Raw genomic sequence first — 18,377 nt, forward strand, 5'->3', positions numbered from 1 at the left:
GGCATCATGGAGGAGCACCATAAGGATTCCTGCACACGCACGCCGCCCCTCACTCATTCATTCATTTGTTCTCAAACCATTGAGCTCCACAACCAACACACAAATCGGGAGTGAATCCTAACGACTGTAACACGAGGCGTTAACGCGAGAACATCCGAACGCGGGGGGTGATTTGTCGCCTGGAGGACTGTCAAACGTCCCGAAGCGAATACCGATACGTCGCTCCGATAGGCTTGATTCAGGCCGTCTTGTGTGGGATCCTTCGTGGAAAGCGTCGGAACATGTGCTTTCAGTAATCAAAGGCTGGAGGGGGAGGAGGAGGGGGGGGGGGTCTGCTTTGTTTCGTGCAAAAGCAAAACAGATGTTTGAGCCGTGGAAACGCGTGAACAGTGAGGACTTTTAGGGTGACTTTATGCTTTGGGAAACTTCACCAAGAAGCATTCAGGAGGAATTTCTTTGTGAAATATTTAAACCCATTAGATTTCTACGAATATTAAGGGAAAGCTTTGAGGGAAAGAGAGGTTTTTAGTCTCTGACGTCCTCTGGGTTAGGAATGATCGCAGATCTGAGGTCAACGGATGCTTCAGAGACAGGCAGGAACACCGGCGGTCCCTCGTGGGGCCAACAGGCCTCCGACGGGGTGCCTTTCCAGGCATCAGGCCCTCCAGGTGAGGTTTAGCTCCAGCAGGTGAAAAAGTCGGAGTTTCGGAGCCACTTAGGGACAACCTCCCTCCTCTATGAAACCAGTTTCCAACAAGTCTGACCAATCAGAGGGCGAGGCTGCCGTCGTGTGAAAGAAACGACTCTGACCTGTCGAGTTATATGCTGAGAAAAAAAAAAAAAAAAGAGTTGCACGATCTCACGTGTTACCACACCAAATTTTAGCTCAATATCTGTAAATTCAGCCGACTTATCGTCATAATTAAACTGGTTTTAATTTATTTAAATGACCGGGCGCCAAGAGAGGAAGAGCGTCAGAGACGGTCAGGTGTTTACGGAGAAATACAAGACGCCCTGAGGTAGAAATCATCAATCTGCAAACAGCAAAGAAGTCAACGCCGTTCGCCCCTTTTTGCTTTAGGTGTTTGAGCAAAAACAAGCGACATTCTGATGTTTGAGCGATCCTGGAATGGTTGTTCCGGTGGTGGCAGCTAGCTGTAGCTTCAGGTGTCTGAATCACAGCGCCGTGAGAAATAAAAGGTTTATATAAGAGCGTTTCTACGGTTTCGATTAGTTTAGAAACCGAAACGATCCATTCTGGCTCCAGTCTGAGTCGCCGTTAGCTCGTTAGGTCGCTCAGGCAGCCATCTGCAGCAGGTAAGATGATGTTTGTCCATACCCTTTCCTTTAAACTCGACTTCAAATGATCCTTAAAGTGCAGCTCCTCTTTTCCTGCTAATTTTAAACGTGTTTTTTTCCCCATTTTTAAGCCGATCAGCAGCGAATTAAATAAAGATGGAGCTTTCGGCCATTTTAGTGCCAATAAGCCACGCTTCTAAGTGTTTGATTAATTAATTAGCTCTGATTGGATTTAAGGAGTTCAGCTGCAGATCTGAAGATTTATTCTCTTTAGTCTGAGTCGTTTTTTATTTTGATATATCTTGCCTTTTTTTTAACTTGGAATTTGGCTCTTTTTGAAGTTAAATTACTTCCCGATTTAAATTAGTCTGAAATCAACAGATGAAAATGTGAGTTTGCCTCCTAACGAGACCGGCCCGGAGACGAAACGTTAAATTCTTTCAGCCCATTTCCAAAGGAATCGGCGAGTTTGCGCTTGTTTCTCAGGATTACAACAAAGAAAAAGGAGACTTAATTCTGCTTCTCACGTCCACAATGTCTGACTGAAGTTTATTTTCCTTTCTAGGTATGACTGAGGCACCGAAATGATAAAGAAATCTGCTCGTTTAAACTTGCTTCTGTCTGCAAATATGCAAATATTCTTCTGTTTCTGTTTTTATAATTAACAGTCTGGCTGTTTTCAGACAAGCTGAGCGATAAAGAGAAGAATATTCTGGATTGAGTCCAGAGGAAAAGACTTTCTGTCCTCTAAAAGGGATAAAAAAAAAGCACCTGCCTGACTTTCCTGTGGCAGAAAAGAGAAACGATTCGCTGAAATGTTTTTCTGTAAGCAGAAAACTTTCTTTGAACACAGAGTTTTCCAAAAGTTAAAAACCTCAGATGTTTACATATTTTCCTCGCTCACATGGGAGACACCGGAGCCGTTACAGAAAATACGACAGAACCTGGAAAAAGACGAGACGTAAAGATTAAAAAAGTCGGCTTCAAAACAACGACAAACGCAATAAAATAACTTTACAGTTCCTCTTTGGAGTCTCAGAAATGATCGAGTTTGCTTGAAGCCCAGATCTGAGTCAATTCTCGGCACAGGGTCAGTCTGAAAGCATAAAACCAGGATTGCTTGGAGGAATGCATATCGCCCGCCGCCATGACCGGCCAGTGCTTGAAGTGTGTAATGGAGATGACTCTCAGCTACTACCACACCAAATTTTAGGTCGATATCTGTAAATTCGACTGAGTTATAGCCCATTTTGTGTTTTGTAAAGTCGGCTGGCTGTGGCGGCCATTTTAAATTGGGTTCGCTCCAAACGTTAATCAGTTATAGACGTGAATGCAAAGATTACATCCTGAAAGTTTTGTTAAAATCCGTCCAGCGGTTCATGAGATATTTTGCTAACAGACAAACGGAGTTTTAGGCTAACAGCTAAAGCTATAGTTTTTAAGCAAAGATTTTGCGCAATGAGCAGCGCTTAAAACAAAAAACTCCCAACCGGAGGAACTCCAGCGGCCCAACATCAACTGCTCGTGTTTCGTGACGCCGAGGGCAAAGGTCAGGGGGACACATGATCCTCCTGAGGGGAACGTGGCCCGTTAATCAGAGACCCGTCCCAAAGTGTGACACTCTGTCCCCCCCCCGGGGTCATGGATGAAGGGGTCAAAGCTGGTGTGACTAAAAGATGGCCGAGGAAAGTTTGAACTTTGATGTCAGAACTTTCCCATCTCTAAAAACGACTGAAAGGTCACAGCATGTCCAAATCTCTACAAATACGTCTCATCTCCAGAACTCTTTTAGGTACAAATAACACAACGAAACGCAGACATTTTTGTCCTCTTTCACCCAGCGTGGCTTTTACTGACGTACTACTTGTGGTTTTCTCTCAAATTTCCCCAAAACGCAGAGAGAGCGTGAGCCGAGCTTATATTTCAGCTCAAATTATTCCCTTCAAAAGAGGAAGTGACAGGTTTTTGGAACTCGTCGCACCTCCTTTGTTCGAGGCTTACTTTTCAGTCCGTTTCTGCCCGCCTGTCTCGAGTCAGTCAGGGAGCGACAGACACCTGGTTACCACGGTGACCACAAAGGAGCCACTGGCAGCAACGGGCGTTTTATGCATCTGACGCAACTCGGCCAAAAGTGGTGCAGGAGCGCGTCCAACAATAAGACGGCCCGCGTCCTCCGAGCACCATGACAGCGTCCGTCCTCGATAGCTTCAAAACGACGGAAATGTAGAAATAAGAGGACCGTTTATGTGATTCCTTCCTCATATCGCGGCCCCGTTTCACCTCTGCCATGTTTTGACCTCCCTACCTTTGCTCCAAGAACCACGCGGCCGGACGAGGAACGTCTCCGTTCAAACCGTGAACACGCGTCTTTCACGATAGCAGGACGAAAACAAGGCTGCAGAGGGCAGAACGGCCTGGAAATTAGCATTTCACAGAGATGAAGGCGGCAGAGAGGGAGTCAGGTAACGATCCTCCTGGAAACAGATCCCTCTGGCAGGAGATTATCAGAGAGGAGGAGGTAAAAACAAAGGCAGAGGGGTCACTATTTCCACAGAAAACACCAAAATAAACGCCTCAACAGAGTGAAATTGAGTTTTAATTGACAGAACCCGTCGGTTTGTTGGTTTATTACCATGAATGTTGTTGCTGCTCATGGTTCATGAAACTATAAAAGCACAGAGAATAAAGGCCCCTCCCTACTGCAGTGGACTGACCTTTTTCCACGAGAAAGTCCTATTTTTAATTTAAAAAGAAAGTCAAATGGTAGAGGACATCGCCACAGAGAAGGAGAGGAGAAACGGGAAGTGAACGCGCGCCGTCGTTAAAGGTCTGAGCTGATTCCGGGCCGACAGCCTGAGATCAGTTTGGGATTCAGAGGAAAAAACAGAAACAATCCATGTCTGATGGTCTGAACCTGAGGTTGTTGAGTTTACTCTGGTGTGAGAGTTTATAAACGCTAATCTAAGACGGTGTTTACGAGTTAGCATCCGGTTAGCATCGTTAGCTCTCTCCTGCCGTCTTTGTGTTGACTTTTAGAGTCGTGTGCTGATGTCATGACAACGATCTGGGGGTAATCGGTTCTCACCGTTCTTCGTTCCCAACTCGGCCGTTGTTTTGTCAGCCATGACGGTCCTGGTGATCATCAGAATCCAAACCTGAAGAGTTTGGATTCAGGTTCATACTGGTACGGTTGTAGATCCATTACTCCACAAAGTCTTCCTGCATTTCTTCGTGTTTAAGAAAAGGCTTCTTCTTCCATTTCCACCAGTAAACAATCGGACAGCAGCGGCGTTCTTGGCCGGCCGTGACTTTTAGGTCAGTGTTGTGTGGATGTGTTTGACTAAGCGAGATTCATGAAATGTCAGTTTTATGAGATTTGATTTCCGTTCAGCTTTAAAATCTCTAAACGCTCAATGTTTCCTGTGGAAGCAAACCAAAAGTAAGACCAAAGTTAACGTGGGAAAACCTTCATCTCGCCGCTTGCAGACAAAAAGACGGGCAGTTCTGTTTGTGCGCCTAGGTCGGTTTGCAAATTAAGGCAAAGTCACAATGCATCGATTTTGGACTTCATGTTCCTGCGGTGCTTTTAGTTTATCAAATAAAGACCAGTTTTTATTTTTATCTCACGCGTCTCCAACATGTAACATTTTGAGCTTTGAGGTTGCCAGGTTTTAACGAGCTGAAGCAGCAATTATCAGCTTCCTGCTGACGTAACGCCTCACACGTCCAAGAGTCGAACCCCCCGGCCAACAAACCTTCACTCTGACAAGCACAGAAAATAAGGTTTTCTGAATGTTTTTGTTTTGATTCGCCTGGCACCGCGCCCTGCAGGCTACAGACTGTGGACAAGTCCTTCAGGGCTGATAAACCCAGAATAACCGGTAAAACACGAGAAGAGAAGGTGACAGGAGCTTTAAAACAAGTCAGTCACATGAAAACAAACAGAAGCTTAACGAGCCGCACGGGTCACGACCGACGGTGGCGGGGAGGGGTTTCTGACGTGAGGTCAGAGTTCACCGAGAGGTACCGTACAGAGTCTGAACGAGCCCTCGGTCGTAACAGAGCCGTCCTTCATCGGAGCCAATAAAGCTAAACATCTCCACATGTTCACGAGCTTACAAACGCCTCAAAAGCTCCTCATGTCAGCCCGTCACACTGATCATCCACCCGGGAGACCGAAGCAGCTTTAAGAAAATTAAATGAGTCCAACAACAAAAGCCAGACTAAAACTAATCGTCCAGAGAAACAAAAATGTTCATTATTGGGACTGCAACATGTCAGGGGACATTCAAGCCTTGTTTTGTTAAGATAAAACAAGATTTATTCAACAAAATAAAAGCATGAAGAGGTAGATGAGCTCTTGAATGTGCCCACTCTAAAGCAGGAGCTAAAAAATATAAAAAAATATCGATAAACGCAGCTGTAAAGACTCGGACCGGCCACAGCTGTAGGAGTGTCCTCGTGTCTGTGGGTCTAATACTGACGAACGCCGAACCACAAGACGGCCATCTTAAACAGAATCGATGTGAGAAGCACTCCGGTTGTTTGAACAGAACGGCGAAGGTGGGCGATAACGTTTGTGCCTCTGTCCGGTACCGGAACGCAGCGTCTCACGAACCAGACGACGACTTTTAATGAAACCCGCGGAGAGTAACCACTGGGTGAACACCCCAAGATGGCCACCACAGCCAGCGGATCGTAACAAACGAGAGAGTCTATAAATCTGCAGATTTCACTGATTTTCAGCTAAAGCTTGGCGTGGTAGCAGCCGAGACCGATTCATAAAGATTTTCCTAAAAGTGATCCATCGATGTACATCTACAACTGATCGATTCAAGATGTCCGCCACAGCCAACTGACTACAGAAAACACAGAAACGGCTGCAATATAGTCAGTTTTACAGATGATGTGCTCAGATTTGGTGTGATGCTCCTCATTATGTAAGATCTTTGCCTAAAGATGAATTTTTAATGAAACTTGCCAACAACTGATAAACGTTTGGAGTCGGTCTAAATAACGATGGCTGCTAATGGCCGAACTCAGTCAATTTGATAGATATTGAGCTAAAATTGGACGTGGTGGAAGCTGAGAGACGTTCACAACACGAGATTTTGCAATATTGCTTAGGATCGTTATTTCCAAGGTAAACTGACGGTACTTATAGCGCCTTTCCAGCCAACCAGGCCACTCAAAGCGCTTTACAACCCATTTATCCAGCACTCTACTACATCTCTACAAAGCCAATCTGAATACATCGAAGGCAATGACGGGTTCAGAGTCTTGTCCAAGGAGACTTCGACATTTGACTGATGCCAGGAATCTCATTGGAGGACGACTTCACTAACCGCTGATCCACAGAAGCCCAAAAGGTTTGACCAAACCAACTCTAAAGTTTAAGGCGAGAGGTGATTTGGATTCCTTTAAAGAGGGCTTTTGTGTCCAAATCATCCACCCTGCAGTATTAATCCACTGGACTGCGCTCGGTTCAGTTCATTTGGTGTCCATATGAGGAGATATCAGGCCAAAGTGTTGTCAGGTTTTGACATTAAAGCTCAGCCTGGAGCTAACCAGATTTCTCTGTCCCGTCTCTCTAACCTGGACTGTTCCGCTCGGCCGTTTGGACATCGAACTGTCAGACATTTACACCAAAATCTGTTAGAAGACGAAAGAAGCATCTTCCATATTTGATGGTGAACCCCCCCCCCACACACACACACACACACACACACAGACGTATTCGGGTCTGGAAGAGTCTGAAAGCAAATTCCAAACATTTCGAGGCACTCTGAAGTCGACCCAGTTGGCGCACGAATGGCCCGTTCATCACCTCGCGAGCAGCCAGAACGCCGTGTTTATTTTACCGCGCAGCACACCGCCGCTGATGTCACACGGGGTCCAGGCGTTTACAGACGGAGCTCTGTGTTTATAAGTCAGGGAGGCAATTTAAGAGCTGTAAATGAGTCTGAAATCCATGTTTTTCTTTTCCTCCCCCCCTCCCCAGGAAGGCGCTGTGAAGCAGGAGGGACGGAGCGTCTCTCAGGTATGAAACAACATTACGTCATCTCCACTTTGCAGGACACCAGCGTATTAAAGCGGCTGCACGTGGCCCAGCTGCAGCAGTTAAAACCGACCTCCTGGCACCACTTTGACCGTTTTAATGAGGAATTATAAAATAGTTTAACATGCACCGCGGGGCAGAGGTTGCCAAATAAAGTCGGGACCTGACATTCGGCACCGATCGGCCTCGGATTCAGCCGTGTCACTGATCCCTCTGCGCCACGGAACTGCCAAAGGGTTAATTCAGATGTTCTGAAGCGGGCTTCTGTGGAAATATGAGCAATATTTTGTTACCCGTTATGGATAGCTCTTTGAACGACATTTGAATGAGCTAATCAGAGCAGATTGCTGCCATCTTAAAACAAACTCAGATCTTCAAATTTTCCATTTTAAAACCCTTACTCTGCCGCGACCCTTCTGCATTGCATGCTTAGTCCGGCAGGAACGTAATAGCAATCTTGCAGGAAGTTTCCCAAGCCGCGCCAGAAGTGCTAAAGCTAGCCGCTGCTGTCATCTCGCAGCCTGCAAACGACCTCAGAATTCCCTGCAAATAATGCAACGCAAAAATCGACAGCGGCCCGAAGGTTTTAAAAAAAGCATTCACACGACTGGTTATGACCTTTTTTAAGACTGGAAGGTCTTCACAGTGAGTCAGTTCAAAAAGCCATCTGCAACAGGTAAGATATTGAGTCTTTAGACATTTTCTGCAGAACTCCACTTCAAACAAGAGTCCAACCAACGGTACACAATCAAAACCAAAAACCATGAATTCACTCACGCAACAGTCCTGAATACATGTGTCTAGAGTTGGAGCACAGACAAGGTTTTCACAAAGGGTTCACCTGTGACCATAATCTTTGACCCCGTGACCTTGAAATCAATAGGGATCATCCTTGACCCTTGAGTTGTCCAGCTGTGAAGTTTGATATTCCTACATTACTCTGTTGGAGAGTTAGAGTAAGGACAAGGTTTTCACAAAGGGTTCACGTGTGACCTTGATCTTTGACCCCGTGACCCTGAAATCAATAGGGATCATCCTTGACCCTTGACTTGTCCAGCTGTGAAATCTGACATTCCTACATCACACTGTTGGAGAAATAGAGCACGGACAAGGTTTTCACAAAGGTGCGACCTTGATGTTGAAATCAATAGGGATCATCCCTGACCCATGAGGTGTCCAGCTGCATAGTTTGACAGGGTTAGAGCACAGTCAAGGATTTCACAAAGGGGTCACCTTTGACCCCTAGGCCTTAAAATCAATAGGGATCATCCCTGTCCCATGAGGTGTTCAGCTGTGAAATTTGACATTCCTACATCACACTGTTGGAGAGTTAGAGCAAGGACAAGGTTTTCACAAAGGGTTCACTCGTGACCTTGATCTTTGACCCCGTGACCCTGAAATCAATAGGGATCATCCTTGACCCTTGACTTGTTCAGCTGTGAAATCTGACATTCCTACATCACACTGTTGGAGAGTTAGAGCAAAGAAAAGGTTTTCACACAGGTGTGACCTTGATGTTGAAATCAATCGGGATCATCCCTGACCTATGAGGTGCCCAGCTGCATAGTTTGACAGGGTTAGAGCATGGACAAGGATTTCAGGGGGGATTTCAAGGGGTCACCTTTGACCCCTAGGCCTTAAAATCAATAGGGATCATCCCTGATCCATGAGGAGTCCTAGAATGAATGCATATTGCCCGCTGCCTCGAATGCCAACGTCTTAAACAAAGATCTCACATCAACTCTTACCACTCAAAAAATGTGTTGTGGAGGACCCTCAGCTACTACCACACCAAATTTTAACTTAATATCTGCAAAACTGAGTAAAAGCCATTTCTGTGTTTGCTAAGGTCGATTAGCTGTGGCAGCCATCTTGATTGGGGTTGACTCCAAAAGTCAAACTATTACTTTGTATAGTTTCAATAAACTTTTCTACAAGTTTGTGAGATATTTTGCTTTCATAGCAGCAGGCGATAAAGATTTAAAGAGAGTCTCAGTCCATCAGCATCATGGTACTCAAACTGTTTCAAACGACTGACTTTGATTAACCAACAAGCAGATAGGTTGACCAACATGTGCAATCTGCAAAACATGAGAGAATGGACATAAATATTTCAACCAACACCTCAATCAAAGTGGACCAATGTGTGACAAACTGAGATCTTTAATTTGCTTTTCCCCACATTGTTGTCTTTCTGTGTCTGCAGGGCATCTGGCGCTACAAAATTATCACTGAGGTAATGTTCTAAATGTTGGAAAAAAAGGGAAAAAAGGGAAAAAGCCTTTTCTTTTGTTCATCCCTAACTTCAAAGATCTGACGAACCGTTCCTGGACACCTTCAGCCCACTCCGTCTTCCATCTGGTTCCCGTTGTCCTGAGAGGACATTACAGACGGGTCCAACATGTGGTCTGCACCCAACCCTTTACATCCACGCAGAGTTCACCACAAGCCGGGACCGGCTCCACACCCAGAACATCGCCGCGCGAGTTTCTGCCTGGTCAAAACTCCGAATAACGAGCTCCAGATTACCGAGATGGCGTTTAACTGACTGCAGATGTGCAGTTACGAACCTGGCGTCGTATTGGCAGTGACATCATGAGCTCAACCTGCTCGGAGCACATGGCGATCTCGATAATGCGGCCGGCGTGGAGCTTCAGATCCAGTTTCACTTCAAGGCAAAAGAAGTGTTGCGGAGCGCCGCTAAATTATTCCGAATGACACCAATCCTTGAGCAGGGGGCGCAACAAAGATTTTGGACGGGACAAGAGTCCTTTGCGTTACATTTTTTGATTAAAAGAACTAAATCGTGATGGCTCATAAGCTTGGCAGCATGATTATGGTAACCCAAAGCAAAGATGGTAACTCGAAACGATAAAAGGGTCTACAGGAAGGTCTGGCTCCCGAGAAGCAAAGTCTACATTTTTCCAATTTCCAATCCCCACATTACCAAAGTGCACACCTGAGAGACATAAAAATACCTGTTCTGTCTCTGGTTAGAGATCCATTTGTACCTTCGGAGTGAGTGAATACGTGTCAGCCGTTAACAGATAGGACAGCCGAAACTGAGAAGAATGAAGAAAAATGGAGACAATCCTCTTTTAGCATCACAGAGCTTATTCTCAGCAGCAGTTCTGTATCTTTCCAGCAATACCTCTCTCACAGGGTCAAAGGTGAAAAGAAAAGCTTTTCCAGACGCATGGGAGCACCACAGCTGGATGTAATGACTGGGAGGACGGACGGATGGAAGGTAAGGAAAACTGACAGCGATGCTAAAGTTGCAGCAGGTCTATCAGGTTGCTGGTGTGCAGCTGTGGCTGAAATCCATTTTTCTTTTATGTTTTCAGAGAACGCTGAACGATATCAAACCACAAAAAGGTTAAACAAGACAACAAATCTGGTCCGAAGCACCAAAACCACATTAAAGTGAAACTCTTGCACGAAGGAAAGTCAGAAATGTAAATAAATCACACATCATTCAGCCTAATGTGAATGTCTTCATCTAGAACCCGAAGAAAGTAACAAAAATGGGTCCCGTTTAAAATGCAAATGGTGCATCCTCTGAGGACAATGCATATTCCTGTGTCGGCTTTCTCCAGGATCATTCTGAGACCAAAGGAACTTGAAGAGCAGGAAATGAACACCATCACTTATCACTGGTTGCATTCTGCAGAGATTAAAATGTAATATAATACGATGGTTCATCCTCTGGGGAGCATGAACGTATAATAATCATGTGAAGGTGGACGCACCATCTAAACCCTGGACAGTTCAGATGTTTAAAAATGGTTATTGGGGCTCGAAATTCTCATGGCAGTTATTTTTAATCATTTTAATTCACATCAAAATTAGAGTCCTATATTTTTTACATATTATATGCATTTCATATCAAAGATATAAATAATTTATAGTGAATCAGAAGTGGAATAAAATAACTTAATTAAAAAAAAACACTTAAGTTTTTAGTAAAAAATAAAAGCATGAGTCAGCTGATGGCTACTCAAAGACCAGCTAATGGCTAATCAGAGTTCAGCTAACAGCTAATCAGAGTCTAGCTAACGAGAGCGGTTAGCTACTCAGAGCCGGGCTAATAGCTGCTTAAATTCCAGCCAATGGCTAATCAGAGTCCAGCTAACGGCTACTTAAGGTTCATTAAATATTTTGCTAACAGGTTTGACTCCGATGTTTAGAGGTCAGAGGATGTGTTCAGGGTCACTCTCAGTGACTACCACATCGAATTTTAGCTCAGTATCTGTAAAACTGGCAGTTTTTTTATGATTTCCACAGTTGGTTGGGTGTAGCTGCCTTTAAATTGATATTCATTGATTGTTGATATTAATAACTGTCCAAAAGTTTGATGAAAGTCCGTCCTCTCGGTCAAAAGATATTCTGCTAACGGCGGTTAAAGTCAAGGTTTTAAATAAAGACTTTGTTGGATCTTGGTGTTTAGAGTTTCTTATTAGGAACATGTGTGATCTGGACCTTTCAAACAGGTTTTTAGAAAAAAAAAAAAAACCCACCATGTTGCTTTCTGTAACCGGGTTTGGATAAAGAGTTTGTCCAAGTGTTGATTTTATCAGCCGAAATGACTGATTCAAACATGAGCCGAGTCAATCCCTGTGGATCTGATTTCAGCAAGGAAACCTCATAAAAGCTAAATAAATCCAAGGTTATCCCTCTTATCCTTCATCGTAGTTTCAGCGACACAAAGAAAAAAAAGAGTCAGGTCTTAGATCAGCAATAATATTTCTGTCCAAACATCCAGAGCAGCTGGATCCAATCAAAACGCAGAAACATTTTCCCTGGAAAACTGTCTCGGATGTCGCCGTTTGGGGTCTCGGACGTGAAAACGGGCCCCGAGATCGGTCCTGTCAGCAGCTCGGAGGCAACATGTGGACCAACTGGGCCACAGAACGGGTCCAGGTTCTGCAGAAACGAGGCTTCCATTACCAAAGGCTGCCTTCCACGATAAAAGCATTCCATCTGAAACACTAATTGCAGCCGATTCTTGGATTCCAAACGAGTTTCTTACGAACAAAGATCTGAAATTTCTTCTTTTTTTTTTTTTACCCCTAAAACCAGCACATTACGAAGAGATGTTTGGCCTTTTTGGTGTAAATTTATGAGACGTAGAAGAAAAATCTGCAGGCTTTTAAAGGTTTGCTCCACAAACATTCGCTAATTGGTGTTTTTTTTTTCCTTCCCCGAAAAGTTGTGGGAGTAATTTGTTAAATCGAAGTGCCCTGTAATCAGGTTTAATTGCTTCGCTGCGGTCTGACTTTAGTCTCTTCGAAAAGCAACAAAAAAAACAAAGTTGGTTAAAGTTTGGGTCTCAGGAAACATCCCAGGTGGACCGACGGAGGTCCGGCTGATAGACCTGAGGAACGCCGACCTGCTGCGTTCAAAGACCCCCGACGTCAGGAGGAAATTCTGGTGTTTCTGCAGCAGGTTGGGGCTGATTACAGGCGATCAAAGACAAATCCACAAAAACAGTTTGAATAATTCAAAACTTACATTAAAGTTGAGTTTATTCTCACTGATTCCATTTAGAAAAACTAATTTCCCACAGTAATCATGTGAATCCTTTAATTAATCTGTCATTTATCAAAACATTCAGTTTGACGTTATGACTTTTACTTTTTATAACTTTTTTTCACTTTATTTAGAAACAACTTCCTCACTGAAACACATTAAAATCTGTAATTCCTTTAAAAAAAAATTTCTCTGAAATCCACTTGTTTTAATCTTTCTATGACACTATACTTTTATTTACAGTTTCGCTAATATTAGCTTTTAGCTATGGTTTTTGTTACTTTCAGCTACTGTCTTCCTAATTCTAGATTCAACTACAGTTTGGGAACGTCAGTTTTGACTCACAGTTTATTATTTTAACTTAGCTTAGCTTTTAAATTTTCTTTTATGTTCAATTTTGGTAGTTTTAGCTACATTTAACTTTTGGCTACTGTGTTGCTAGTTTTAGCATCAGTTCTGCTACATTGAGCTTTGAGTTACGATAAATCTAGTTTTAATGAAGCATTTGATAGTTTTACCAGTTCGCTATCCTTTTTGCTAATTTTAACATCTTGCTAAATTTAACTTTTAGCTACAGTTTATTATTATTTTAGCTTAAATCTACAGTTTTCATAATTTGATCTTTTACCTACAGCTTTGCTAGCTTTAGTTTTTAGTTATGCTCTGGTAGTTTTACATGTCAGCTTTTTTTTTTTGCTAATTGTAGCTTTTGCTATGCTTAGCTTTAAGCTACAGTTTTGTTACATTTAGCTTTTAGCTTGTCTTGCTAGATTTAGTTTTCACCTACAGTTTGGTAATGTTAGCTTTTACACACAGTTTATTATTTTAGCTTTAAGCTATGGTTTTGCTAACTTTAGCTTTAATGAGGCATTTGGTAGTTTTACCTCTTAGCTACTTTCTAGCTAATTTTAAGTTTTGGTTTCTTTTTTTAGTTTAGCTTTTAGCTACAATTTCGCTACATTTAGCTTCTTTCTAGCTAAATTTATTTTTTAAATACAGTTTGATAATATTAGCTTTAATTTTACCTACAGTTTTGCTAGCTTTAGCTTTTAGTACTTTCACCTGTTAGCTACTCTTTTGCTAATTACAACTTGTAGTTATGGTTTTAGCTAACAGTAGCTTTTAGCTTTTGTTCAGCTCGTTCTAACAGTCCAGCTGAATTAATAAAGATTAATTTCAGCACCTGTCAGGGTCTCAGGTCTTACCTGTCTGGAGCATCCCGGACCCGGACCCGAAATCCGCCGCAGGTGAGGCTGAGGTCCTGATGAGGGACCCGAGGACACAAAGTGTCCACCTCAGTCCCCACGGAGACATGTCTACAGGAGAACCAAACGGACTGAAAACGAGCCAAACTGTCTCAGCTCCATTTAAACAGCAGGTCCGTTCCTGGGGCTTCCTCCTCCTCCTCTTCCTCCTGTCTTCTTCGGCCGGTTCTCCTTGCGCAGCTGCATCACATAAACGCAAGCCCCACCCCCCTGCCCCCCGTCCGAGCCAATCGGAAGCCCGGAAAGCCTCCACCCATCCTCCCATAAAGCTGTCACATTTACAGGGAAATGATGAGATGTTTGATGAAAGAAGGTGGACGATGAAGGCTCCTAAAGCTCAGAAGAATCCAGACTCGAGGACATCAAAGCGCTTTGAAAATAAAAATAAAAAAAGTCAGATTAAAGGGTGAGTTCAGATCTTTGAAAGCGGGGCTCTGTGAAAAGGTTACGAACTATTAAAGCTACTTCAATAAAAAAAATTTATCAATTTTATTATTAACATATTGATGGTTGACGTGTCCGTTTGTTTACCTGCAGAAATCAGCCGAAGTGGCGATTACGCTCAGATTCATTAATAAGCGCTTTGTTTACACTGAATGCGTACCCACATTTCAGAGCTACTTGGAGTTAACGATTTTCTAAACAAAATAAGGGTTTGAGACGAAGTTTGAGTGGATTTTCTAATCAGAGTCTGATTGTGGCAGCCTGGACTCCCAGCTGATGGACGTCTCCGCTGTCCTCCCAGGACATTTGGACCACCGGACGTCCAACGACTCGTCTCTCTCCTCCGCCTCGCTCCAGATGTTCCCGATCTGCACACTTTCCTCGCTTCTTCCCGACGTTTGGGTCTAAACTCCTGCGTTTCCGGGCTGAACTCTTTCCAGGTTTCACGGCGGGCGGAAGGGGGGTGTCACGTGACGCAGGTCGTCCTCCAGCAGCGTGAACTTTGACCTCTCTTTGCTCTGCTTCCTGGATGGAGGAATCCCTTCACCTGAACACAGCATCAGTTAAAGATCTAACCTAAAAATTAAAAGTAATCTGTGCTTTATGACTCGTTTCCTGAGCCTAAAAGCAAATAAACTCAATATAATCTATTTTTCTTCAACAAACTCCTATTTGAGTTGTTTTTTTTTTAAATTGGAGCACATAATTCTTGATGTAACAAGCTTTTTTTAAGCTGCGAGAGGAAACACAAATCAAACATTGTGAATAAAAGCCACAACCTTGTTGATTTTTTTTTTTATATCTTTCCTTGAGATTTATTGGTGAAAGCAAACATAGAACACACATCGAGCCTTACCTTTTTAAAAGAAGTCATGTTCAGATGAAGTTTCACGCCCCCGGCCGCCAAGTTTGTTGGCCCGGTGGGTCGGATCTGTCAGTACCATTTGGTTTGAGCTTCAGGACCTTAAAGGACTCCAGCTGGGGGGGTTTAATTTTAAATCTAGGTTGGTCAATCTGGTCCTCCCAGTCGATTTTTAAAACCACAGTTTTTATATTCTCTGCGGTCGACGGGGCGTTTGTGTACGCGTCTCATTCAGCTGTACATCCTATAATACACACGTGTCAAACTCAAGGCCCGCGGGCCAGATCCGGTCCTCCAGTCTGGGACGGATCGAGTCTCTGATTCTTATTTTGCTTTAAAAAAAAACTGAAGTTTTCTCTGACAGTGACTTAGAAGCCAACAATATATAGTTTTAATTTCTGTCTGATCAGATTTTTGTCTGTTTTAATGTTAAAAAATTCATTTAAAAGCTGAGTGAGGCGTAAGAAATGACAGCTAATGATGAGCTTTTTGAAGTTTGATCTATTTGTCTGTGTTCATTAAAGTCTGTTTGCTCTAAATTCTGTATAATCTGTAACTGGGAAAAGATAATTAATATTTCTATATGAATGATTTGACATAATACATCTAAATCCAGGGTAATTTGTCATTTTTAATAAATATTGATCGTGATTGGCCCTTAGCTGGGACCAAATTTTTAATTTTGGCCCCCTCGCATCTCTGGTTTTGCTATAATACATTGAAGTTTTGCAAACCTTCGTGAACAAATGTCGAACCTGGAGTTTGAAGAGGGTTAAAGCTACGGGGCAGATGGAGTGTCGTCTCGTTGCATAGCCCTACGTTTTTTTTTGATTTTTCGTTTTAAGTCAACAGTCATTTGCAACAACAACCTGCGAGTTTACAAACCCTCCGATCAGTCAGACGATAAAGAGGAAAAACCCTGAAAATCTGGGGTTTTATGGCAGAGATTAAACGCAATACGGCGTTTCAGAAATCTGTTTCGGATTTCTTTTTTTTTTTTTCCTCTTGTAGATTTAAAAAAAAAAAAAATGGCACTTTTCCTCCACCCCGGACGTTATTTTTCTGTAACTCACTGGCAGTATATTTTAAAAAAAAGGCAACGAACCACAAACCCTTGATACAAATATACAGACACCACATTTTGACACCCCTCTCATGCACTACTTTGGATTAACTGGACAATTTCTGATTTACCTACCACAAAGATCAGTACAAAAAAAAAAAAAAATTTTTTGTTGTTTTCTTTTTTTTTTTTTTTTTTTGCATTAATACCAGATTCAAACAAGTTTTGTTCTGTGTATCCCAGCCGCTCGGTTCTGGTAAAGTCCGTCGGATCCACGGCGAGGCTGCAACACATGGCGGTAAACGAGGCACTTAGTATTTAGCCGCTTAATGTCGGAAAAAAAAAAAAAAATTTTTTTGTTGTTTTTTTTTTTTTTTTTTTTTTTTGCATTAATACCAGATTCAAACAAGTTTTGTTCTGTGTATCCCAGCCGCTCGGTTCTGGTAAAGTCCGTCGGATCCACGGCGAGGCTGCAACACATGGCGGTAAACGAGGCACTTAGTATTTAGCCGCTTAATGTCGGAAAACTGTCCTTCTGCTCCGACGTCCTCAAACACAGATTAAAGTCTTTTTTTTTAAACCCAGGATTCTTTTCAGCAAATAAACGACTGTTTATTAGGGATGCACCGATACCGCATCTTTTCAAACTGAGTACGAGTACTTACATCGGAGTACTTGCCAATGCAGAGTACTAATAGGAGTACTGATGAACCAGTCGGCAGAACCTCTGATTACAAATTTAATCTGCTCCAGCTGGTGATTTGTGTTGAAAATTCTTTTTTTGAACCAATTTTTGTTCCAGCGCCACAATAACTATAATAATGATGATAAAAATAAACATTCATGAAGTTTAACGGTCGTCAATTTGCTAAAAACGGCGGCGGCGTCCGGCTGGAGAGATGGCAACAACAACGGTTCTTAAGGTTGGCGCCTTCATTGGCTTCTCCTCGTTAAGCAGCTCGTTAAGCAGGTTTTGGATGGTTCTGATCACTACAGTCAGTCTGGGCCGTTTCGTCGCCTCTCCCGGCTCGTTAACTCTTCCTCCGTCTCCTTAACGAACATGATGGCGCCCGTCCTGCCGGGGTCTGAGCGGTGGAACTGTCAGGAAACTCGGGCTCAGATCTGTATATGGCTTCTTCTTCTTCTTGTGTTTATTGGCAGTTGGCAGACAGCTTCACGGTGCCACCAGCTGGTAAGAAACGTGGATCAGGACAATCAACTCAACCGCTTGGCTGCTCAACGTAAAGCAGTATCAGTACTATGGTACCAGAACACTTTTATGAGTACTACTACACAGCATCATACTGACACCTGATACTGGTATCGGTGCATCCCTGAAGTTTATAGTTTTAAGACCTGAATGAAAACCTTTTTCCTAATCTGCTTTGGCAAAAATTGGGTGCTCACGCCGTAGTGACAGCTGAACGGAAAAAAGAAACGAGAGGAACCCGCCCGCCTACCAGGCGAGCGAGAAACAACCCGTTAGGTAGTAAAACAGCGTCGTGAGCAGCCGCGATGAGGCGTTCAGGTCACAGCTTCGCCCAGAAAAGATTTGGCTTTCGTCTTCGGCTCCATGGATTTATGAACCAAGGCAAACAGTTACGGGTCTTCACATGTGCGAGAATTTCAGTGCAAGTAAAGGAGATAGAAAAGTCGTTTTTTTTTCTGTAAAGAGAGAGTAACACTACAAAGCTGGATTGGTCTCCTTTTCTTCCTCCATCTTCCTGCCGACCCGATTGTTTCAGCCGTGTTAGCACCAGTCCTCCTCCTCCCGCTCCCTGAGACCCCCCGCTCCCCGGCTGCCGGATGCAGACCCCAGGGTGAAGTGGTACCCATTGGGCACGCCGCCCGCCTGCC

At 43.4% G+C, this 18,377-nt stretch overlaps 2 protein-coding genes across 4 annotated transcripts in view; both read right to left on the reverse strand.

Moving 5' to 3' along the window:
* si:ch211-196i2.1 (collagen alpha-1(I) chain) overlaps positions 1–14,292 on the reverse strand; it is an 81,043-nt gene extending 66,751 nt beyond the window's left edge. For all 3 annotated transcript variants that reach the window (XR_005234056.1, XM_037979605.1, XM_017425492.3), the window contains exon 1: positions 14,092–14,292. Coding sequence is in view for 2 of the 3 variants with exons in the window: in XM_037979605.1 (XP_037835533.1) it covers positions 14,092–14,200 (109 nt within the window). In the remaining variant the exon portion in view is untranslated. The remainder of the gene's footprint in view (positions 1–14,091) is intronic.
* Positions 14,293–18,176: 3,884 nt separating this feature from the next.
* The window catches only part of cacna1bb (calcium channel, voltage-dependent, N type, alpha 1B subunit, b), a 140,768-nt gene continuing 140,567 nt past the window's right edge, over positions 18,177–18,377 (reverse strand). The window contains exon 52 of the mRNA XM_037979527.1: positions 18,177–18,372. Within this exon, the coding sequence (XP_037835455.1) occupies positions 18,271–18,372 (102 nt within the window). The 3' untranslated portion in view covers positions 18,177–18,270. The remainder of the gene's footprint in view (positions 18,373–18,377) is intronic.

This window comes from Kryptolebias marmoratus, linkage group LG14 (genome assembly GCF_001649575.2).
Source record: "Kryptolebias marmoratus isolate JLee-2015 linkage group LG14, ASM164957v2, whole genome shotgun sequence".
In the NCBI taxonomy this organism is placed as follows: domain Eukaryota; kingdom Metazoa; phylum Chordata; class Actinopteri; order Cyprinodontiformes; family Rivulidae; genus Kryptolebias; species Kryptolebias marmoratus.